Source organism: Oncorhynchus masou, chromosome 28, assembly GCF_036934945.1.
Source record: "Oncorhynchus masou masou isolate Uvic2021 chromosome 28, UVic_Omas_1.1, whole genome shotgun sequence".
NCBI lineage: Eukaryota > Metazoa > Chordata > Actinopteri > Salmoniformes > Salmonidae > Oncorhynchus > Oncorhynchus masou.
This window is the reverse complement of record NC_088239.1, coordinates 40,157,501-40,183,395: the sequence shown is the minus strand read 5'-3', so window position 1 is coordinate 40,183,395 and position 25,895 is coordinate 40,157,501. Positions and strand designations below refer to the sequence as shown.

At 42.0% G+C, this 25,895-nt stretch overlaps 1 protein-coding gene across 7 annotated transcripts in view; it reads left to right on the top strand.

The window, feature by feature from the left end:
• Positions 1 to 25,895, top strand: part of sec16a (SEC16 homolog A, endoplasmic reticulum export factor) — a 74,768-nt gene that overhangs the window by 39,351 nt on the left and 9,522 nt on the right. For all 7 annotated transcript variants that reach the window (XM_064941993.1, XM_064941990.1, XM_064941991.1 and 4 more), the window contains 7 exons: positions 6,972 to 7,053; positions 7,852 to 7,969; positions 23,941 to 24,052; positions 24,572 to 24,677; positions 25,066 to 25,206; positions 25,447 to 25,560; positions 25,662 to 25,863. In XM_064941993.1, the coding sequence (XP_064798065.1) occupies positions 6,972 to 7,053; positions 7,852 to 7,969; positions 23,941 to 24,052; positions 24,572 to 24,677; positions 25,066 to 25,206; positions 25,447 to 25,560; positions 25,662 to 25,863 (875 nt within the window). The remainder of the gene's footprint in view (positions 1 to 6,971; positions 7,054 to 7,851; positions 7,970 to 23,940; positions 24,053 to 24,571; positions 24,678 to 25,065; positions 25,207 to 25,446; positions 25,561 to 25,661; positions 25,864 to 25,895) is intronic.

Genomic DNA, 25,895 nt, shown 5'->3' with positions numbered 1-25,895 from the left:
AGATAAACTTGTTGTTAATCCCACCACACTGTCTGATTTCAAAAAGGCTTTACAGCAAAAGCACACCATATGATTGTTAGGTCAGCACCTAGTCACAGAAAAAGTCATTTTTCCAGCCAAAGCAGCAGAAATAGAGAGAAAATGAATCACTAACCTTTGATCTTCATCAGATGGCACTCATAGGACTTCATGTTACACAATACATGTATGTTGTGTTCGATAAAGTGCATATTTATATCAAAAAATCTAATTTTACATTGGCGCGTTACGTTCAGTAGTTCTAAAACATGCAGTGATTGTGCAGAGAGCCACATCTATTTACAGAAATACTCATTAGAAATGTTGATGAAAATACAACTGTTATACATTGAATTAGAGATACTTCTCCTTAAAGCAACCGCTGTGTCAGACTTCAAAAAAACTTTACGGAAAAAGCAAACCATGCAATAATTTGTCTAGCGTTCAGACAAGAAACCAGCCAAAAAGATATCCGCCATATTTGGGTGGTCGACATTAGTCAGAAATAGCATGATAAATATTCACTTTCCTTCAATCTTCATCAGAATGCACTCCCAGGAATAAATGTTTGTTTTGTTCGATAAAGTCCATAATTTATGTCCAAATACCACCTTTTTCTTCGTGTGTTTAGTTCACAAATCCAAATTCACAGGGAGCTTCAGCGAGCAGGCCTTTCTAATTGACCTGGCCCGGGTATCCTGGAAAGATATTGGCCTCATTCCATCAGAGGATGCCTGGTTATTCTTTAAAAGTGCTTTCCTCACCATCTTAAATAAGCATGCCCCATAATAAAAATGTAGAACCAGGAACAGATATAGGCCTTGGTTCACTCCAGACCTGACTGTCCTTGACCAGCACAAAAACATCCTGTGGCGTTACTGCATTAGCATCGAATAGCCCCCGCGATATGCACCGTTTCAGGGAAGTTAGGAACCAATATACACAGGCAGTTAGGAAAGCAAAGGCCAGCTGTTTCAAGCAGAAATTTGCATCCTGTAGCAAAAACTCCAAAATGTTCTGGGACACTGTAAAGTCCATGGAGAATAAGAGCACCTTCTCCCAGCTGCCCACTGCACTGAGGCTAGGAAACGCTGTCACCACTGATGAATCTATGATTATTGAGAATTTCAAGAAGCATTTTTCTATGGCTGGCCATGCTTTCCACCTGGCTACCCCTACCCCAGTCAACAGCTCTGCACCCGCCACAGCAACTTGCCCTAACCTCCCCATTTCTCCTTCACCCAAATCCAGATAGCTGATGTTCTGAAAGAGCTGTAAAATCTGGACCCCTACAAATCAGCCGGGCTAGACAATTTGCATCCTCTCTTTCTAAAAGTGATCCGCCGCAATTGTTGCAACCCCTATTACCAGCCTGTTCAACCGCTTTCTTATCGTTTGAGATCCCCAAAGATTGAAAAGCTGCCGCAGTCATCCCACTCTTCAAAGGGGGAGACACTCTAGACAAAAACTGTTAGACCTATATCTATCCTACCCTGTCTTTCTAAGGTATTCGAAAGCCAAGTTAACAAACAGATCACTGACCATTTAGAATCCCACCGTATCTTCTCCGCTATGCAATCTGGTTTCCGAGCTTGTCATGGGTGCACCTCAGTCACGCAAAAGGTCCTAAACAATATCATAATCGCCATCGACAAAAGACAATACTGTGCAGCTGTATTCATCGACCTGGCCAAGGCTTTCGACTCTGTCAATTACCACATTCTTATCGGCAGACTCAACAGCCTTAGCTTCTCAAATGACTGCCTCGCCTGGTTCACCAACTACTTCTCAGACAGAGTTCAGTGTGTCAAATCGGAGGGCCCGTTGTCCGGACCTCTGGCAGTCTCGATGGGGGTGCCACAGGATTCAATTCTTGGGTCGACTCTTTTCTCTGTATACATCAATGATGTCGCTCTTGTGGCTTGTGATTCTCTGATCCACCTCTCCACTGACGACACAATTCTGTAATCTTCTGGCCCTTCTTTGGACACTACAACTCTCCTTCTGTGGCCTCCAACTGCTCTTAAATCCAAGTAAAACTCAATGCATGCTCTTCAACCGATAGCTGCCCTCACCTGCCTGCCCGGCTAGCATCACTACTCTGGATGGTTCTGACTTGGAATATGTGAACAACTACAAATACCTAAGTGTCTGGTTAGACTGTAAACTCTCCTTCCAGACTCGCATTAAACATCTCCAAACCAAACTTAAATCCAAACTTATATCTAGAATCGGCTTCCTTTTTTGCTCCTTTTCAACCTAGTATCTCCACTTGCATGCACATTCATCTTCTGCACATCTATCACTCCAGTGTTGATTTGCGAAATTGTAATTATTTCGCCACTACTGCCTATTTATTGCCTTACCTCAATCTTATTTCATTTGCACACACTGTATATAGACTTTTCAATTGTGTTATTGGTTGTACGTTTGTTTATTCCATGTGTAACTGTGTTGTTTGTCACACTGCTTTGCTTTATCTTGGCCAGGTCACAGTTGTGAATGAGAACTTGTTCTCAACTAGCTTACCTGGTTAAATAAAGGTGAAATAACCAAATAGCTCTTAAAAAATAAAATTAACTAAAGCTGCTGCTTTCAAGGAGTGGGACACTAATCTGGACTCTTAAAACAAATCCTGCTACGCCCTTCGACGAACCATCAAACAGGCAAAGCATCGCTACGACTGAGATCCAATCCTACTACACCGGCTCTGACACTCGTCGGATATGTCATGGCTTTGTATCACGGATTACAAAGGGAATCCCAACCACGAGCTACCCAGTGACGCGAGCCTACCCGACTAGAAAAATACATTCTATGCCCGCTTCGAGGCAAGTAACACTGAACCATGCGTGAAAGCACCAGCTGTTCCGGACAACTGTGTGATCACTCTCTCTATAGCTAATGTGAATAAGACCTTTTAAACCGGCTGCAGGGCCAGACAGATTACCAGGATGCTTACTCAGAGCATGTGCTGACCAGCTGGCAAGTGTCTAAACTGCCATTTTCAACCTCTTCCTGACCCAGTCTGTAATACCTACATGTTTCAAGCAGACCACTATAGGCCATGTGCCCAAGAACGCAAAGCTAACCTGTATACAGTGCCTTGCGAAAGTATTCGGCCCCCTTGAACTTTGCGACCTTTTGCCACATTTCAGGCTTCAAACATAAAGATATAAAACTGTATTTTTTTGTGAAGAATCAACAACAAGTGGGACACAATCATGAAGTGGAACGACATTTATTGGATATTTCAAACTTTTTAACAATTCAAAAACTGAAAAGTTGGGCGTGCAAAATTATTCAGCCCCTTTACTTTCAGTGCAGCAAACTCTCTCCAGAAGTTCAGTGAGGATCTCTGAATGATCCAATGTTGACCTAAATGACTAATGATGATAAATACAATCCACCTGTGTGTAATCAAGTCTCCGTATAAATGCACCTGCACTGTGATAGTCTCAGAGGTCCGTTAAAAGCGCAGAGAGCATCATGAACAAGGAACACACCAGGCAGGTCCGAGATACTGTTGTGAAGAAGTTTAAAGCCGGATTTGGATACAAAAAGATTTCCCAAGCTTTAAACATCCCAAGGAGCACTGTGCAAGCGATAATATTGAAATGGAAGGAGTATCAGACCACTGCAAATCTACCAAGACCTGGCCGTCCCTCTAAACTTTCAGCTCATACAAGGAGAAGACTGATCAGAGATGCAGCCAAGAGGCCCATGATCACTCTGGATGAACTGCAGAGATCTACAGCTGAGGTGGGAGACTCTGTTCATAGGACAACAATCAGTCGTATATTGCACAAATCTGGCCTTTATAGAAGAGTGGCAAGAAGAAAGCCAATTCTTAAAGATATCCATAAAAAGTGTTGTTTAAAGTTTGCCACAAGCCACCTGGGAGACGCACCAAACATGTGGAAGAAGGTGCTCTGGTCAGATGAAACCAAAATTGAACTTTTTGGCAACAATGCATAACGTTATGTTTGGCGTAAAAGCAACACAGCTCATCACCTTGAACACACCATCCCCACTGTCAAACATGGTGGTGGCAGCATCATGGTTTGGGCCTGCTTTTCTTCAGCAGGGACAGGGAAGATGGTTAAAATTGATGGGAAGATGGATGTAGCCAAATACAGGAACATTCTGGAAGAATGGAGATGGAGTCTGCAAAAGACCTGAGACTGGGACGGAGATTTGTCTTCCAACAAGACAATGATCCAAAACATAAATCAAAATCTACAATGGACTGGTTCAAAAATAAACATATCCAGGTGTTAGAATGGCCAAGTCAAAGTCCAGACCTGAATCCAATCGAGAATCTGTGGAAAGAACTGAAAACTGCTGTTCACAAATGCTCTCCATCCAACCTCACTGAGCTCGAGCTGTTTTGCAAGGAGGAATGGGAAAAAATGTAAGTCTCTCGATGTGCAAAACTGATAGAGACATACCCCAAGCGACTTACAGTTGTAATCGCAGCAAAAGGTGGCGCTACAAAGTATTAACTTAAGGGGGCTGAATAATTTTGCACGCCCAATTTTTCAGTTTTGGATTTGTTAAAAAAGTTTGAAATATCCAATAAATGTCGTTCCACTTCATGATTTTGTCCCACTTGTTGTTGATTCTTCAAAAAAAAATACAGTTTTATATCTTTATGTTTGAAGCCTGAAATGTGGCAAAAGGTCGCAAAGTTCAAGGGGGCCGAATACTTTCGCAAGGCACTGTAAATGACTATCACCCCGTAGCACTCACATCTGTAGCTATGAAATGCTTTGAAAGGCTGCTCATGGCTCCACCCGCCCACATTTTCCTTGTCTGGGGTAAGCATAGCATCCAGTGCTGGCGACTCGTTGAAGTATTCATCCCCTTTATGGTGTTAGGTTCTAATATTTTAGAGTAAATAACTCATGGACACGAGAGAAGCTTTACCAATTTGAATTTTTCCCAAAGGGTCGACACAGCTGTATTCAGACAAAGATGCTTTTTTTTGGTCTTTAGACTAGTTGAGTATCTGGAGCATCAGTATTTGTGGGTTCGATTACAGGCTCAAAATGGCCAAAAACAAAGAACTTTCTTCTGAAACTAATCAGTCTATTCTTCTTCTGAGAAATGAAGGCTATTCCATGCGAGAAATTGGCAAGAAACTAAAGATCTCGTACAACACTGTGTACTACTCCCTTCACAGAACAGCACAAACTGGCTCTAACCAGAATAGAAAGAGTGGGAGGCCCCAGTGCACAACTGAGCAAGAGGACAAGTACATTAGAGTGTCTAGTTTGAGAGACAGTCGCCTCACAACTCCTCAACTGGCAGCTTCATTAAATAGTACCCGCAAAACACCAGTCTCAATGTCAACGGTGAAAAGGCGACTCCAGGATGCTGGCCTTCTAGGTAGAGTTGCAAAGAAAAAGCCATATCTCAGACTGGCCAATAAAAAGAGAAGATTAAGCTGGGCAAAAGAACAGACACTGGACAGTGAATGGTTTTTCTTTGCCTCCCTGCCTAGAAGGCCAGCATCCCGGAGTCGCCTCTTCACTGTTGACGTTGAGACTGGTGTTTTGCTGGTACTATTTAAGACAAACATTGACAGTTGCTTGACCTTACTGGAAAGCTCAGTGACCTTCAACAAGGCACCTTCATAGGATGCCACCTTTCCAACAAGTCAGTTCAAATATCTGCCCTGCTATAGCTGTCCCGGTCAACTGTAAGCGCTGTTATTGTGGAGTGGAAACGTCTAGGCGCAACAACGGCTCAGCTGTCTGGTGGTAGGTCACACAAGCTCACAGAACAGGACCGCTGAGTGCTAAAGCACAAAGCGTGTAAAAATCCTCTGTCCTCAGTTGCAGCATTCTCAACCGAGTTCAGCACATTAACTGTTTGTTGGGAACTTCATGAAATGGGTTTCCATACCCGAGAAGCCGCACAAAAGCCTAAGATCGCCATATGCAATGCCAAGCTTCGGCTGGAGTGGTGTAAAGCTCGCCGCCATTGGACTCGGGAGCAGTGGAAGCACCTTCTCGGGAGTGATGAATCATGCTTCAGCATCTGGCAGGCTGGCAGATGAATATGGGTTTGGCGGATGGCAGGAGAATGCTACATGCCCAATGCATTGTGCCAACTGTAAAGTTTGATGGAGGAGTAATAATGGTCTGGGGCTGTTTTTTTCATGGTTCGGGCTAGGCCCCTTAGTTCCAGTGAAGGGGAATCTTAACGCTACGGTATACAATGGCATTCTGTGCTTTCAACTTTGTGGCATCAGTTTGGGGAAGGCACTTTCCTGTTTCAGCATGACAATGCCCCCGTGCACAAAGCGAGGTCCATACAGAAATGGTTTGTCGGGATCGGTGTGGAAGAACTTGACTGGCCTGCACAGAGCCCTGACCTCCACCCCATCGGACACCTTTAGGATGAATTGGAACACCGACTGCGAGCTTGTGCCCGACCTCACTAATGCTCTTGTGGCTGAATAGGAGCAGGTCCCCACAACAATGTTCCTACATCTAGTGGAAAGTCCTCCCCAGAAGGGTGGAGGCTGTTATAGCAGCAAAGGGGGGGACCAACTCCATGATTTTGGAATGAGATGTTGGACCAGCAGGTGTACACAAGCTTTTGGTCATTTTAGTTTATTTCTGTATTTTGGTTTTCAATAAATATGCTAATTTCTAAACTTTTTTTCTCTCTGTCGTTATGGAATATTGTGTGTAGATGGGGGAGAAGAAAATATATTCAATCCATTTTGAATTCAGGTTGTAACACAACAAAATGTGGAATAAGTCAAGGGGTAGGAATACTCTCTGAAGGCATTGTATGTACAAAAAAGTTGCTCAACGTAGAAAAAACACACAAAATAGCAGAATTAGTCAGGAGGCCAGAAGACGTTAGCTATCCAAAAAAGAGGTGAATGTATTGACTGAAAAAGATTAAACTTGTGATACTTTTTTCTTGGTGGTCAGGTTTGCGAACAGTCTGCCCATCAACGACCCTCTGCAGACAGTGTACCAACTGATGTCTGGGAGGATGCCCGCCTCAGCCACTGTGAGTATGACCCTGTGATACCTTTTCTATTTTGATAACAGAACCACACTGCTGTCTTGTTCAGAAATTTAATTTTGAGATAAAAGGGGAGTTTTTTTATTTCATCAACAAGAACGGAGGATTTTTTTAAATGTATTTTAATTTATTAAATTCGTTATTAATTTAAACAGGAATTTACTTTTAAAGGCCCAATCTCAAAAATGAGATTGTCTTGTGTTTAATATATATATTTCCACACGATAAGGTTGGAGTAATACTGTGAAATTGGGGAAATTGACAATGCCCTTTTAGTGTAATAGCTTTTTGAAAAGGTTGCCTGAAAGTTCATTCTGTTTTGGTGGGATGAAGTGTTGGCTTGCCTGGTGACATCACCAGGTGGTAAATTAGTTAATAGACCAATAAGAGAGAATTCCAAACCTCTGTTAGATTTCAGTTTTCCCTTCCCCACTCACAAGCCTAGCAAAATTCTTGCACAATAAATTGCTCTTTGCTAACCTATTTTTGTTTGTTTATGACCATTTCAATTGAAAACAATCATAGTTAGTTAATTAATTGTTACCCAGATATTATATGATATTCGATTTAAAATGGCTACATTGGACCTTTAACATTAAATGTTTAAAATTAAATTGTTCTTGTGGCTTAATGAACATTTTCAAGTAATAAAAAAGTGATCTTTCAGCAATGTGAAATTAAAGTTGGCTGTTCAATACTGAACTGCACTTATTGAAGAACGGATCAAGAAAGTTAATTTAGGGTCAGCACTATACTGTAAAAGTTACATAAGTGTCTCTGCAGTGCTGTGGGGATGAGAAGTGGGGCGACTGGCGCCCCCATCTGGCCATGGTGCTGTCCAACCTGACCCACACTTTGGACCTGGACACACGTACCATCACCACCATGGGAGACACTCTGGGTGAGACATCAAAGGACACATTTGTGGGCCAGAAGTTTCAGGAGAAACTCTGGTCCTTTTAATCACATTACATGCATAGGATGTATGGAGGATGTTTTTGCTGAACTCTTGTGCGCTGACAAGTAAAAGTCATCGAAATGTTCCCTATCATGAATATAAGATTAAGATTTATCATCATAATATATAATAGTTTGTCATCAACCATGACCATCATCATCATGACAATTATGATGGTTATTAGGGCTGGGAATTGCTAAGGTCCTTAGGATATGGTCACGATACTTAGGTGCCGGTACAATATGTATAGCGATCCTCATGGTACTATATGTATTGCGATTCAGTGGTGGTCAGTGCTGTTTTTAAGCTTAGGGAGGGCGATTATTTATTCATTTTTATAAGTATGGACTTATTTCTATTACAGCATAATTTGGATGACTGTCATTCTTATTCCATTCACCCAGCCTAATGTAACAACGATAGATTTTGGTTACTACATGATCCTCTAATTTGCCCTATACCCATCATGAGGTTGCTACAACCTAGCCTATGAATAGGGCAGTGCTATTGCATCATCTGTGAATCTATTGGGGCGGTAAGCAAATTGAAGTGGATCTAGGGTGTCAGATAAGGTAGAGGTGAAATGATCCTTGACTAACCTCTCAAAGCACTTCATGATGACTGAAGTGAATGCTACGGGGCGATAGTCATTTAGTTCAGTTACCTTTGCTTTCTTGAGTACAGGAACAATGGTGGCCCTCTTGAAGCATGTGGGGACAGCAGACTGGGATAGGGAGAGATTGAATATGTCCGTAAACACTCCAGCCAGCTGGTCTGCGCATGCTCTGAGGGCGCGGCTAGGGATCCTTTCTGGGCCTGCAGCCTTGTGAGGGTTAACACGTGTCGTGTCTTTACTATCATTAAATTGAAGACTTATAGTTTTTATCAAAGATTCTCTGTAATTAGTATTACGCGATCAACTGATTAATCATGTAACTGTAATTAACTAGGAAGTTGGGGTACCAAGGAAAAATATTCAGATTACAAAGTTATCATTTCCTAAAATAACTTTTCAGATATTTTATCTGATCAATTAGTCTTCGAATTAATGCATGATTTGCTTTACCTCACGTTAGTCTCATTCCAAACGTCGTAAATTGTTGGTTATCTGCACGAACCCAGTCTTCACTATGAGTCATCCATACATCAATTGTCTTATATAATTTATTTATTATTAAGTAATTCACAGAAATGCATAAACAAGCAAGGTAAATGTGGTTACAAGAAATGATAGGGGAATGTGCCCTAGTGGGCTAAACCGGCATCGCTCTCTCTTGGTTAGAGGGGATGGTTCAAAGTGACATTCATTTATTTGTTATAGATGGATGTTTCGGCGGTTGTCGTTCCTCGCATTCAATGATACAGAATTCCTAGCTGTAGTCTAGTAATTGATATCAAAGACTTGTTCTTATTCTGTCGGTATCGATAGTGTAAGAGTTTAACCACGTGGTATGGTTAAAATATTCAGCAATGGTCGACAACCTTTGTTCTCTCCTTATGGAAAAAAAACATGGTCTGGTGATAATTTCTCAAAGTTGAGTTTTATTCGGAATTGTAGAAAAGGGCTGTCCCAGGACGCCTGACCCTAACTGGGCTCAGGGGCGGTCCTCTGATTTAGTTAACTCCAATTCCCTTTTTGAGTTTTCCTTCATTAAACAGTCCAAAATCACATTGTAAAATTGTGTAAACAATATCATACTCATTCATCTTATACAACAATTAGATGTAAACCTCATATCTGAGGCTATTATATAAACAGCGTTATGGTAATGTGGCCACACCGTCTCCCATGAGCTTCCCCAAGTTGTAACAAACAGACCAGTTCGTAGCTGGATTCTTCACCGATCTTCTATACTTTCTCCAGAACATGAAATTTGTTCCTACCTCGAGTTCTATGAGGTGGAATAAATTCCCCTGTTCTCTATGAACATTTACTCTCTCTATACTGTGTGTCCATGAGGAGATCCTCAGGAATTTACGATGTGTCTCTGACCACAGCAGCCTAGTTGAAGGAGGAAAGGGGGAGGCAGGGAGAGGGGGATGGGGCTTGCCACACCAAAAGAGGGCAACGTCATGACACACGCTTAAATGGCTTACTCAGGTCAGCCATTTAAAAGGAGAGCCTACAGTCCTTGGTATCAGGCCTCGTCAGTGGCGCACTGTGTTATCCTCAACGCGAGCGAAGAAGGTGTTTAGCTTGTCCAGACGTTCGTGTCCGCAACATGACTGGTTTTCCTTTTGTAGCCTGTGATTATCTGTAGACCCTGCCACATATGTCTTGTTTCTGAGCTGGTGAATTGCAACTCCACTTTGTCTCTATACTGATGTTTTGCCCGTTTGATTGCCTTACGTAGGAATAATTACACTGTTTGTATTCAGCCATATTCCCAGTCACCTTGCCATGTTTAAATGCGATGGTTCGCACTTTCAGTTTTGCACAATTGCTGCCATCTATCCACGGATTCTGGTTAGGGTGGGTTTTAATAGGCACAGTGGGTACATATATTAAGTATTAGTCAATGTTATTCTCGGAGGCTACCCGGAACATATCCCAGTCCGTGTGATCAAAACAATCTTGAAGCGTTGATTCCGATTTGGTCAGACCAGCGTTGAATTGTCCTTAGCACGGGTACTTCCTGTTTTGAATTTCTGCCTCTAGGAAGGGAGGAGCAAAATGGGTTCGTGATCAGATTTTTCGAAGGGAGGGCGGGGGAGGGTCTTGTGGCATCCCAGAAGTTGTACAAATTTCCTCGACTAACCTGTACCCCCACACATTGACTCTGTACCGGTACCCCCTGTATATAGCCTCATTATTGTTATTTTGTTACTTTTTATTTTATTTATTATTTTATTAACTTTATTTCTTGAACTGCATTGTTGATTATGGGCTTGTAATTAAGCATTTCACAGTAAGGTCTACACCTGTTGTATTCAGTGCAGGTGACAAATAATATTTGATTTGAGACATTGGACTAATCAAGGTGACAGGCAGTGACAAATTGAATATTGCCTTGCACACTCTTGCTTGCATCTAGGAGACCTAGGGGTGTAATCATTAGTCCAAACAGTTGCAAAAACACTTTTCCAACTAAAACGATAGTTTCTATTGGACAAATTCAGGGAGATCTCTTCCCCTTTCATTCCGTTTGCTTCCGATTTAAGAAACGTTTTGCAACAGAATCGGCTAAATGAATACACTGCTGATCATCCGCACACACAGTTCACTTTCATTGCAACCACAGCATTACCACTTTGCTTGTGTATAATTCCTTGCATCTATGGGCTCTCCTCAACTTGTTCCTTCGCTTGTGGACTTCAGTGCACAACAAAACAGCTGTTTGTGATCAGCGACAAAAACCTCTTCAAACCATAGCCAATAACCGCTACACAGCCTACACTGTCACCATTTCAATGTTACAGTCAACAAACGGGAACTAACGCATTTTACACGGATTGGATTGTGGGTTTACAATCACGCAGTACACTGTACAGCTAGCAGTTACACCGGCAGAAGGAGGTAGGACCAAGTCACTCACTATTATTTGAGTCACAAGCATGACTCAAGTCACAAGGTCCGAGTCTCAAGTCGAGTCCCAAGTAGAACAGGTCAAGACTGGAGTCAAGTCCAAGTCACCCATTCTAAGAGCCAATCAAGTTTTCAAGTTGAGTCTAAAAAACAAATCTACACATGCTTGTTCAACTATAAATCTTTGTCTATTTATTGAGGCTACCAGACAGCCCTTTTCATTATTTTGCCTACAGCACATTTTGATTAACCTATGTAATTGTAAAATGGGGACCTTGTAGCAGTCGTAATGGTCTGAAATCAGCAGAATGTAAGGCAGGTTGACGTGTAATATTGGGGATCCAATGGTGAAAGCACCAAATCATACACAAAATATACAAGTAGATTTACCAAATATACACGGCAATAGCCCAAAAGAAATAGCCTCTGTATCAGGCTTATTAACCTGTCCTATCTAAACGGACACAGGTAGAGGGCTAAAATGTACAGACTCCCCTTGAGAAACCAAATCAAATCTGTCCAGCAGGAGCTCAAACAGGTAGGCCTACAATAACATAAGCACTTAGACCCAGGACCATACAATTACCCAATTTGGCAATTGCAACCAATAAACTGGTTCTACAATGTAAAAGGCAGTTTTGACATCCATTGTTACATTGGTACATTAGTCATAATCAGACTTGATGATGATTATTGATATTTCAACACCATGCATGCATGGAACAATATTTTTCTATTATAGTGTGGAGTGTAGGCCACGTAGCCTATTTCTATGCACACTGGGTAGCACGTCCTCCTATTACGTACAACAAAAATTATAGAAACATACAGTGCATTCGGAAAATTTTCAGACCCCTTCGCTTTTTCAATATTTTGTTAACTTCTTGACGCTTCCCATCCCTGTCGCGGGATCATTTTCGTCAGCAACCGCTGAATAGCATAGCGCAACAGTCAAATAATATTACTAAAAAATATTCATATTCATGAAATCACAAGTGCAATATTGCAAAACACAGTTTAGGTTTTGTTATTCCACCTGTCATCTCAGATTTTGAAATTATGCTTTACAGCGAAAGCAATCCAAGCGTATCGATAGCCTAGCATAGCATTATGTACACTTAGCATCAGGAAGCTTGGTCACGAAAATCAGAGAAGCAATCAAATTAACCGTTTACCTTTGATGCTCTTCGGATGTTTTCACTCACGAGACTCCCAGTTACACAACAAATGTTCCTTTTGTTCCATGAAGATTATTTTTATACCCAAAATACCTCTGTTTGTTTGTCGCGTTATGTTCAGAAATCCACAGGAAAGAGCGGTCACGACAACGCAGACGGAAATTCCAAATAGTCTTCATAATGTCCACAGAAACATGTCAAATGTTTTTTATAATCATTCTTCGGGTTGTTTTTATAATAATAATAATAATATCCCATTTAGCAGACGCTTTTGTCCAAAGCGACTTACAAGTCGGCTGGGGCCACTACTTTTGCATATGGGTGGCCCCAGTGGGAAACGAACCCACGACGCTTGGCGTTGCAAGCGCCATGCTCTACCGACTGAGCCACACAGGACCCCTTTTTTTTTTAAATATATATTCTATAATATTTCAACCGAGTATGTAGGTTTTTCTATAACAGCGGGAGGAACAATGGCGGCTTTACTCTGTAGTGCAAAAACGCACTCTGAGAGCCCCCACCTATCCACTTACGCAATGTGATATTTCATGCTCATTTTTCAAAATAAAAGCCTGAAACTTTGTCTAAAGACTGACACCTTAGGGAAGCCAGAGAGAAAGGAATCTGGTTGATATCCCTTTCAATGGAGGAGAGACATGCATAGGAACAGAAGTGTTTCAAAATAAGAGGCACTTCCGGATTGGATTTTCCTCAGGGTTTCAACGGGAATATCAATTCTGTGATAATCACAGACAATATTTTTTACAGTTTTGGAAACTTTAGAGTGTTTTCTAATCTGTCAATTATATGCATATTCTAGCATCTGGTCCTGAGAAATAGGCCGTTTACTTTGGGTACGTTATTTTTCCAAACATAAAAATAGTGCCCCCTTGCTTCAAGTTACAGCCTTAGCCTAAAATGTATTCAATAAATGTTTTCCCTCATCTATCTACACACAATAACCCATAATGACAAAGCGAAACAGGTTTTTAGACATTTTTGCACATGTATTAAAACTAAAAAACTACCTTCTTTTGGGGAGGCAGGCCAGTAAATGAAAGGTTGCTGAATCGAATCGCTGAGCTGAAAAGTAAAAATGTCGTTCTACCCCTGAACAAGGCAGTTAAAACCCACTGTTCCCCCAGTAAGCCGTCATTGTAAATAAAAATGTGTTGTTAACTGACTTGCCTAGTTAAATCAATTTAAAAAACACAATTGAAGTCGGAAGTTTACATTAACCTTAGCCAAATCCATTTAAACTCAGTTTTTCACAATTCCTGAGATTTAATGCTAGTAATAATTCCCTGTTTTAGGTCAGTTAGGATCACCACTTTATTTTAAGAATGTGAAATGTCAGAACAATAGTGGAGAGTGATTTATTTCAGCTTTTATTTCTTTCATCACATTCCCAGTGGGTCAGAAGTTTACATACACTCAATTAGTATTTGGTTGCATTGCCTTTAAATTGTTTAACTTGGGTCAAACATTTTGGGTTGCCTTCCACAAGCTTCCCACAATAAGTTAGGTGAATTTTGGCCCATTCCTCCTAACAGAGCTGGTGTAACTGAGTCAGGATTGTAGGCCGCCTTGCTCGCACACGCTTTTTCAGTTCTGCCCACAAATTTTCTATAGGATTGAGGTCAGTGTATGTGATGGTCACTCCAATACCTTGACTTTGTTGTCCTTAAGCCATTTGCCACAACTTTGGAAGTATGCTTGGGGTCATCGTCCATTTGGAAGACCCATTTGCGACCAGGCTTTAACCTCCTGACCGATGTCTTGATGTTGCTTCAATATATCTACATAATATTCTTTCTCATGATGCCATCGATTTTGTGAAGTGCACCAGTCCCTCCTGCAGCAAAGCACCTCCCCACAACATGATGCTGCCACCCCCGTGCTTCACAGTTGGGATGGTGTTCTTCGGCTTGCAAGCCTCCCCCTTTTTCCTCCAAACATTACGATGGTTTTTATGGCCAAACAGTTCTATTTTTGTTTCATCAGACCAGAGGACATTTCTCCAAAAAGTACGAGTTTGTCCCGATGTGCAGTTGCAAACAGTAGTCTGACTTTTTTATGGTGATTTTGAAGCAGTGGCTTCTTCCTTGCTGAGCGGCCTTTCAGGTTATGTCTCCATATAGGACTCATTTTACTGTGGATATAGATACTTTTGTACCTTTTTCCTCCAGCATATTCACAAGGTCCTATGCAGTTTTTCTGGGATTGATTTGCACTTTTCGCTCCACAGTATGTTAATCTCTAGGAGACAGAACGCATCTCTTTCCTGAGCAGTATGACGGCTGCGTGGTCCCATGGTGTTTTATACTTGCATACTATTGTTTGTGCAGATGAACGTAGTACCTTCAGGCGTTTGGAAATTGCCTGAATCAGACTTGTGGAGGTCTAAAATTATTTTTGAGGTCTTGGCTGATTTCTTTTGATTTTCCCATCATGTCAAGCAAGGAAGCACTGAGTTTGAAGGTAGGCCTTGAAATACATCCACAGGTACACATATCCAATTGACTCAAATGATGTCTAATTGACTCAAATGATGTCAATTAGCCTATCAGAAGCTTCTAAAGCCATGACATTTTCTGGAATTTTCCAAGCTGTTTAAAGGAACAGTCAACTTCATGTATGTAAACTTCGGACCCACTGGAATTGTGATACAGTGAAATGATCTGTCTGTAAACAATTGTTGTATAAATTACTTGTCATGCACATAGTAGATGTCCTAACCGACTTGCCAAAACTATTGTTTAACTTATTATGGCTTGGGGGCAGTATTTTGACGTCTGGATGAGAAGCATGCCCTGTTACTCAGGCCCAGAAGCTAGGATAGGAATACACTCTCTCCAAAGTTTCCAAAACTGTTAAAATAATGTCTGTGAGTATAACAGAACTGATATGGCAGTTGAAAACCTGAGGAAAATCCATCCAGGAAGTGGGATTTTTTTGGTGTGGATATTTTCAATTGAATGCCTATAGAGTATCTGGGTTACGACCCAGATTGCAGTTCATATGGCTTCCACTAGATGTCAACAGTCTTTAGACATTGTTTCAGGCGTTTTTTCTGAAAAATTAAGAAGAATGAGACCTTTCTGTCAGTGGATTGTAGAATCATGCAGTGCTGGTTTTCACGCCTGACCGATTGCGTGCCCCTCATTGTTTTTCCTTTCTATTGAATACGTTGTTGTCCAGTTGAAATACTATCGATTATTTAGACAATTGACAACCTGAGGGTTAATTCTAAACATCGTTTGACATGTTTTGACAAACTTTACCGGTACTATTAGGATGTATTCGTCTGCATGTTTTGACTGCTTTTGAGCCAGTGGATTACTAAACATAATGCACCAACAAAACGGAGTATTTGGGATATAAAGAGGGACTTTATCAAACAAAACAAACATTTATTGTGTAGCTGGGACTCTTGTGACTGCAACCATATGAAGATCTTCAAAGGCAAGTGATTCATTTTATCGCTCTTTCTGACTTGTAATTCCTTTACTTGGTTGTAAAATGTTTGTATACTTTTGTAAGCGGGGCGCTGTCCTTAGATAATCACATGGTATGCTTTCGCTATTAAGCCTTTTTGAAATCTGACAAAGCGGCTGGTTTAACAAGAAGTTCATCTTTAAGCCGATGTATAACACTTGTATTTTTTATGAATGTTTATTTTGACTATTTCTGTGTTTTGAATTTGGCGCTCTGCAATTTCACCAGATGTTGTCGAGGTGGGTTACTAGCGGAACGCCTGCGCCAGAAAGGTTGACAAGAAATTTGTGGAGTGGTTGAAACACTTAGGTTGGAGTCATTAACTTGTTTATGTAAACTTCTGACTTCAACTGTAAGTATTCAGACCCTTTGATATGAGAATTAAAATTCAGTTTAGGTGCATCCTGTTTCCATTGATCTTCCTTGATGTTTCTACAACTTGATTGGAATCCACCTGTGGTGAGTTCAATTGATTGGACATGTTTTGGAAAGGCACACACCTTTCTATATAAGGTCACACAGTTGACAGTGCATGTCAGAGCAAAAACTAAGCCATGAGGTTGAAGGAATTGTCCGTAGAGGTCCGAGACAGGATTGTGTCGAGGTACAGATCTGGGGAAGGGTACCAAAAAATGTCTGCATCATTGATGGTCCCCAAGAACACAGTGGCCTCCATTCTTAAATGGAAGAAGTTTGGAACCAACGAGACTCTTCCTAGAGCTGGCAGCCCGGCCAAACTGAGCAATTGGGGGAGAAGGGCATTGGTCAGGGAGGTGAACAAGAACCTGATGGTCACTCTGACACAAGCTCCAGAGCTCCACAAAGGAAATTGGAGAACCTTTCAGAAGGACAACCATCTCTGCAGCACTCCACCAATCAGGCATTTATGGTAGAGTGGTCAGAGTGTTCTGGACCTCAGACTGGGACAAAGGTTCGCCTTCCAACAGGACAACGACCCTAAGCACACAGCCAAAACAACGCAGGAGTGGTTTCTGTGTCCTTGAGTGGCCCAGCCAGAGCCTGGACTTGAAACCGATGGAGAATCTCTGGAGTGATCTGAAAATAGCTGTGCAGTGACTCTCCCCATTCAACCTGACAGAGCTTGAAAGGATCTGCAGAGAAGAATGGGAGAAACTGCCCAAATACAGGTATGCCAAGCTTGTAGCGTCATACCCTAAGACTAGACTAATCACTGCAAAACGTGCTTCAACAAAGTACTGAGTAAAAGATCTGAATACATACAGTGGGGCAAAAGTATTTAGTCAGCCACCAATTGTGCAAGTTCTCCCACTTAAAAAGATGAGATGCCTGTAATTTTCATCATAGGTACACTTCAACTATGACAGACAAAATGAGAAAAAAAATCCAGACAAATGACATTGTAGGATTTCTAATTCATTTATTTGCAAATTATGGTGGAAAATAAGTATTTGGTCAATAACAAGTTTATCTCAATACTTTGTTATATACCCTTTGTTGGAAATGACAGAGGTTAAATGTTTTCTGTAAGTCTTCACAAGGTTTTCACACACTGTTGCTGGTATTTTGGCCCATTCCTCCATGCAGATCTCCTCTAGAGCAGTGATGTTTTGGTGCTGTTGCTGGGCAACACAGACTTTAAACTCCCTCCAAAGATTTTCTATGGGGTTGAGATCTGGAGACTGGCTAGTCCACTCCAGGACCTTGAAATGCTTCTTACGAAGCCACTCCTTCGTTGCCCGGGCGGTGTGTTTGGGATCATTGTCATGCTGAAAGACCCAGCCACGTTTCATCTTCAATGACCTTGCTGATGGAAGGAGGTTTTCACTCAAAATCTCACGATACATGGCCCCATTCATTCTTTCCTTTACACGGATGAGTCGTCCTGGTCCCTTTGCAGAAAAACAGCCCCAAAGCATGATGTTTCCACCCCCATGCTTCACAGTAGGTATGGTGTTCTTTGGATGCAACTCAACATTCTTTGTCCTCCAAACACGACGAGTTGAGTTTTTTTACCAAAAAGTTATATTTTGGTTTCATCTGACCATATCACATTCTCCCAACCTTCTTCTGGATCATCCAAATGCTCTCTAGCAAACTTCAGACAGGCCTGGACATGTACTGGCTTAAGCAGGGGGACATGTCTGGCACTGCAGGATTGGAGTCCCTGGCCGTGTAGTGTGTTACTGATGGTAGGCTTTGTTTCTTTGGTCCCTGCTCTCTGCAGGTCATTCACTAGGTACCCCCTGTGTGGTTCTGGGATTTTTGCTCACCGTTCTTGTGATCATTTTGACCCCATGGGGTGAGATCTTGCGTGGAGCCCCAGATCGAGGGAGATTATCGGTGGTCTTGTATGTCTTCCATTTCCTAATAATTGCTCCCACAGTTAATTTATTCAAACCAAGCTGCTTACCTATTGCAGATGCAGTCTTCCCAGCCTGGTGCAAGTCTACAATTTTGTTTCTGGTGTCCTTTGACAGCTCTTTGGTCTTGCACATAGTGGAGTTTGAAGTGTGACTGTTTGAGGTTGTGGACAGGTGTCTTTTATACTGATAACAAGTTCAAACAGGTGCCACTAATACAGGTAACGAGTGGAGGACAGCGGAGCCTCTTAAAGAAGTTGTTACAGGTCTGTGAGAGCCAGAAATCTTGCTTGTTTGTAGGTGACCAAATACTTATTTTCCACCATAATTTGCAAATAAATTCATTAAAAATCCTACAATGTGATTTTCCGGATTTTTTTTTTTTTTTCATTTTGTATGTCATAGTTGAAGTGTACCTATGATGAAAATTACAGGCTCGTCTTTTTAAGTGGGTGAACTTGCACAATTGGTGGCTGACTAAATACTTTTTTCCCCCACTGTATGCAAATATATTTCAATTAGCAAAAAATTCTAACTGTTTTTGCTCTGTCGTTATGGGGTATTCTATGTAGATTGAAGGGAAAAAAATATTTATATATTTGAGAATAATACTGGAAAAAGTGAAAGCTTCTGAATATTTTCCGAATGCACTGTAGGACACAGACCCAAGGAACTCTGACATAACACAGGAAATATAAACAATACATTGAATCAAATGAACAGAACTTCTACCTCATGAGTCTTGCTAACATTCATGTGCGCTATAAACATTGCGTCCACTCATAGCAGGCTAATAAATGGTTGGCTAAATCAAAATTATATCGTATGCCTATTAAACATGAAACAAATGTCTACGTGTTGCAATAAACTGTATGGGGATGGAACGATGAAATGCTCCAGAAGACGTCATAATTTCTGTGTACCTATGGAGGACCATGAGCCTCCTAGGTTTTGTATTGATATCAATGTACCCAGAGAACTGAAAATCGCTGTTCTCCGGCTACACCATGGTGCTACCATAGAGGGTGCTGTTGAGGCTATTGTAGACCTTCATTGCAAAACAGGTTTTTTTAATCAGTTATTTGGTGACGTGAATATACACTTATAAATACAAAAAAAGTATGTGGACCAATTAATGGATTCGGCTATTATATAAAATCGAGTACACAGCCATGCAATCTCCATAGACAAACATTGGCAGTAGAATGGCCTTACTGAAGTGACTTTCAACATGGTACCACCTTTCCAACAAGCCAGTTCATCAAATTTCTGCCCTGCTAGAGCTGCTCCGGTCAACTGTAAGTGCTGTTATTGTGAGGTGGAAATGTCTAGGAACAACAACAACTCAGCTGCGATGTGGTAGGCCAGACAAGCTCAAAGACCGGGACCGCCGAGTGCTGAAGCGCGTAACGCGTAAAAATCGCCTGTCCTCGGTTGCAACATTCACAGCCGAGTTCCAAACGGTCTCTGGAAGCAACGTCAGCACCAGAACTGTTCATCGGGAGCTTCAAGCAATGGGTTTCCATGGCCGAGCAGCCACACACAAGCATAAGTTAACCATGTGCAATGCCAAACGTCGGCTGGAGTGGTGTAAAGCTCACCGTCATTGGGGACTTAAGCAGTGGAAATGCGTTCTCGGAATGGATGAATCACACTTCATCTGGCAGTCTGACAGACAAATCTGGGTTTGGTGGATGCTAGGAAAACACTACCTGCCCAATGCATAGTGCCAACTGTAAATGAGGAATAATGTTCTGGGGCTGTTTTTTTTCATGGTTCGGGCTAGGCCCCCTTAGTTCCAGTGAAGGGAAATCCTAACACTACAGCACATATGTCAGAGTCAAGGCCCGCGGGCCACATCCGGCCCGCGAGAAGGTTTTTTACGGCCCCTGGGATGATCTTGATTTATTATTGAGATCTTTTACACGCACCAATACTACATTTCCCACAATGCAACGGTGACGCACCGAGCAGTAGGCTGCTTCATTTCAATATTGATTGGCACAGCAGTCGTCAGCATCACAGTAAAATTAACTTTCAGATACCCATCAAAAATGGCAAAACGGAAGGTGGACACTGAGAACCGGGGTTTCAAACAAGGTGGGAGTCGGAGTATATGTTCACGGAGGTAGCTGGAAAACCTGTGTGTCTTCTGTGTGGAGAAAGTGTGGCGGTACTGAAAGAGTATAATCTGAGACGACATTATGAAACGAAACACGCGGACAAAAACAAGAATATGGACATGGAACAAAGGCTGCTACAAAAGGCAGAGGAATTAAAACGAGGCCTCAAATCTCGACAGGCTCTGTTCAAAAAAGCCAAATCACAAGGCCAGGCTGCTGTCAAGGCCAGTTTTATTTTGGCAGAAGAGATCGCTAAATCAGCCCGGCCATTTACGGAGGGGGATTTCATCAAAAACTGCATGATTAAAGTTTGTGACGAAGTTTGCCCAGAAAAAAGGCAACTCTTTTTAAATGTGAGTCTGAGCAGAAACACCATTGCCGAGAGAGTAGACCAGTTGTCCATCAATCTAAAAGAGCAGCTTGTGAAAAAGGGAAAAGATTTCATTGCATATTCCTTGGCTGTGGATGAGAGCACCGACATTTCTGACATTGCCCAGTTGTCAATTTTCATCCGCGGAGTGGACTCAGCCTAAGCGTGACAGAGGAGTTTTTGGCTTTACGTCCTATGCATGGCACAACTACGGGGCATGATTTGTATGAAGAGGTGTCAAGATGTGTAAATGAGATGGAGCTGCCTTGGGAAAAACTCGTGGGTTTGACAACCGACGGAGCACCTGCGATGTGTGGACACAGGAGCGGACTGGTGGCGAAGATACGGGAAAAGATGCAAGAGGAAAACGCGACAGGTGAGCTGACAGCTTATCATTGTATCATACACCAGGAAGCGTTGTGCGGTAAAGCCTTGAAAATGGAGCATGTAATGAGCATCATCACGCGCACAGTTAACTTTATCAGCCAAAGGTTTGAATCACCGCCAGTTCAAGGCATTTCTGACGGAGTTAGAAACGGAGCATGGTGATTTGCCTTATCACACAGAGGTGCGATGGCTAAGCCAGGGAAAGGTGCTTCAAAGATGTTTCGAGCTTCGTGAGGAGATTTGTCTGTTCTTGGACAGCAAAGGGAAAGACACAACACAACTCCGAGACGAAATGTTTCTGTGTGAAATGGCTTTTCTGTGTGACATTACGAGTCATCTGAATGCAATGAACTTGCAGCTGCAGGGTCGGGATCATGTCATCTCTGATATGTACAGTACAGTGAAGGCATTTAAAACCAAACTGACTCTGTGGGAGACGCAGATGCGGAAAGAAAATTTGAGCCACTTTCCCAGCTGCCAGACCATGAAAGAGAAGCTCTCTACCAGTGCGTTCCCGAGCGCACAGTTGGCTGATAAAATAGGTATGCTTGCCGCTGACTTTCGACGCCGATTTGCTGACTTTGAAGCACAAAAAAGCAGGTTGGAAGTAACCCATTTGCTGTTGACGTGGAAAGCTCACCACCAAACCTCCAAATGGAGTTGATTGACCTCCAATGCAATGATGCACTGAGGGCAAAATATGCGGCAGTGGGTGCTGCGGAGTTCGCCCGTTTCCTCCCCGACACAATGCCCCAGCTGCGCATCCAGGCTGCTCAAACGTTGTCTATGTTTGGCAGCACATACCTGTGTGAACAACTTTTTTCTTTGATGAACCTGAACAAAACATCACACAGAAGTCGACTTACTGCTGAACACCTCCACTCAATTCTGAGGATTTCCTCAGCTCAGAGCTTACCCCGAACATTGATGAACTTGTGGAAAAGATGGGACACCACCAAGTATCACCCTCAACCTCAAACAAGTGAACATTACTGTGCAATCACATATTTAGAGTTTTTACTCAGTTCAAGTTTAAAAGTTAAAGTTTAATATTTGTTTTCACTGCATGTTACTTCTCCTTAAACAAAGTGTTGTTTTTGATTAATAGATTTTTGCACTTTATTTTATTGTATTTCAATCCAATTATATTTTAAAAATATTTCAGTTGAGTGGATGATAGAAAATTGCTATTATTGTTTTTTTCTTTGAAGTAAATTTAGCCCACTTTTGCTAAAATAGAAAATATAGGCTACTGATGGTGCCTTGAATACCGGTTTCTTTCATTTAATGTTCATGTTATGGGGATTTTTATATAAAGGAAATTTGTCTTTTGTGTCTGTTGAAAATTAAAGATTACTGACAGAGCCATAAGAAAATATTGCTTTATTTATCTGATCATATTGGAATATATTTGTTAGGTTTTCAGTAGGTTCAATTAGGTTCACTAGACTATATGCGTCATTTAAAAATTTTTCAATGAACATTCGAACAGTCCGGCCTCGGCTTGTAGCTAAATTTTTTATTTGGCCCTCCGTCCATTTGACTTTGACACCCCTGCACTACAGCATACAATGATATTCTGAACTTCGTAGCAACAGTTTGGGCAAGGCCCCTTCCTGTTTCATCATGATAATGCCCCTGTGCACAAAGCGATGTCTAACCCCATCAAACACCTTTGCTATGATTTGGAACGCTGACTGTGAGCCAGGCCTAATCGGCCAACATCAGTGCCCGACCTCATTAAAGAACTTGTAGCTGAATTGAAGCAAGTCCCCGCAGCAATGTTCCAACATCTAGTGGAAAGCCTTCACAGTGGGAGGCTGTTATAGCAGCAAATGAGTGACCGACTCCATGATTTTGGAATGAGATGTTTGACGAGCAGCTGTCCACATACTTTTAGTAGTGTAGTGAATTAAATAACTTTTAAATGTTTCACTTTTTATTTCTTAAATTCACTGAGTAGAATGGTCCTCTTCTGAGGAGCCTCCATTGTTGCCATTTGATTTTGTGATTTGACGTTCCAAACATATTGCTCACTATATGTCTGCTGCAGAGACGAGCCATAATAAACTAGTTTTGATCAGTCATGAAAATAAAACGTGCTGAAAACAACATGTTGGCGTACTATAATTTTTTTGTAAAGATGGAGACCAAGTTACAGGATGAAAAATACTAGCGTATTGACGCAGGTACATCCGACTAGCGCTAGCTAACGCTAACTTTTTACAAATCAATACTTGGAGTCAAAGTATCTAAATGATATTGGTTAAAGTAATATTGCGATATGTAACTATCGGGGTTTTTTTCCACCCATCACTAATGGTTATGATGTTGATGACAAACTATATATTATGATAATAAATGCAATATTACTACCTGCTGCAATCCTGACCGAAAACAGTCAGAACAAGGTTATGTGATATTCATAAATTGAGTTGAATTTGAGGTACGGTCAGGCTCTTTTCAACAGTCGATTGACGTGTGTTACAGCTTCCAAGGGGCTAACAGATGCGGCCCACTTCTGTTACCTGATGGCCCAGGTTGGTTTGGGGGTGTTCACCAAAAAGAGCACCAAGATGGTTCTAATCGGCTCAAACCACAGGTTAGACATCTGCTGCTCTGTCCCTTTCTCACTTGTTGGCCGTTGTGGAAATGTCTTGCCTACTACTTAAACTGATTACTCTGTAGTAATCAGACTACATACTACATATTGCGTTGATTCCCGCCATTCGTTAATTTGGGAATAGCGCGTCCCCATCAGCTGATTATCAGCTGTTGTCAAACACATTTGAGGCTCAAAAGACTATTCTCTTCCTCAATGGTGCACAGCGAATTCTACTAGATAAATAGCTGAAATGAGTATGACATCCTGGCATTTAACACACACTCAATTTTTGACATTTCACAATGTAAAACAATCTTTTTTCACATACCCAAAATGCCTATTATTTAGAATGCAGGTATGGATATTTGGACACGGACAGTCAGTTTTCACACTCTCACACACACCTCTTTTTGTTGCCACACTGTGGAACAAACTCACAGGCATATAATCTTACATAGAAATATGAACTTTCGTGCATATGGCATACAAAGGCTTTAATGACCTCTTTCTTGCTAGTCTGTCATTCTTCAAGTTTGCATCTAACGAAGCGATCCAGAGGACGGAGGCATATGAGTATGCCCAGTCTCTGGGTTCCCAGCCCTGCTCCCTGCCCAACTTCCAGGTGAGTACACACACACATCTGAACTTGAGCACACGCCATAGACATACCTCCTGAAGCTTTCCCCCTATGATCTTACAGAAATGGACTGAATGGTCATCTAGAGATGCTGTATAGCATGGCAGTAGCTGCATAGAAATGTCTTCTAGTCATTCTATTTCTATGAGTAGTGCCGTCTAATCCCTGTTCTCCGAATTTAAGTAAAACCCTGATGTGAAAGGCTGAAACACATTGGTTTTATCATTAAATAAACATGTTGATCAACTTCCACTGCCCTCCAAGAGATGCTGAATTTCCTCTTCACTCCTAATGTAAGTGAATGTGCCCGGCCTCTGTGCGATGAAATCAGCTATCATGACCTTTGACCTTTCTTCCTCCCGTCTCCCTCTAGGTGTTCAAGCTGATCTATGCGTGTCGCCTGGCCGAGGCCGGGCTGTGTGCTCAGGCCTTCCATTACTGTGAGGTTATCTCCAGGAGCGTGCTCATGCAGCCGTCCTACCACTCTCCTGTGTTCACCAGTCAGCTGATGCAGGTAGACACACACGTGCGCGCACACACCCACATATAATCGCTCTCACAACACGCACACAAGGGCACTGTCAACACACATGTACTTACTCGCTCATACTTGCACACAAATACAAACGCGCGTGCACACACTCATTCATACACGCAGGCTCTCTCACTCACTCACTCTCTCATACCTATCTCTTAGGTGTTGATTGTTACTATGTGTGAGAATTTTGAATGTCTGGTCTGCTGTTAATTGTAGATGTCTGAGAAGATGCGATTCTTCGATCCACAACTGAAGGAGAAGGCAGATCAGGAGCTCTTCAACGAGCCAGAGTGGCTGATTAATCTGAGACAGCTGGATGGACAGATGAGGGTGTGTGTGTGTGTGTGTTTTATTAATGTGTATGAGAAGCCTATTCATGTTGTTGTAGGTGTGTCTGTAACTGACTGGGCTGTTATTTTTTTCCCCCATAGACTGGAGTGATTGCATACAATGCAGACAGGGCTACTCCTCAGCAGTATGACTGCAGCACCCCCAATTCTGAGTTAGACCAGACCAGCCCGCCTGAGCCATATGCCCAGCCTCTGGACATGGTTGGCCACACCTCTGACAACCCTCTGATGACCTCACTCATGCCCGGACCACCTCAGCAAGGGGTGCAGCTGATGCCTCCAGGTGAGCAACAAGCCCACCTTGTAACACGATAG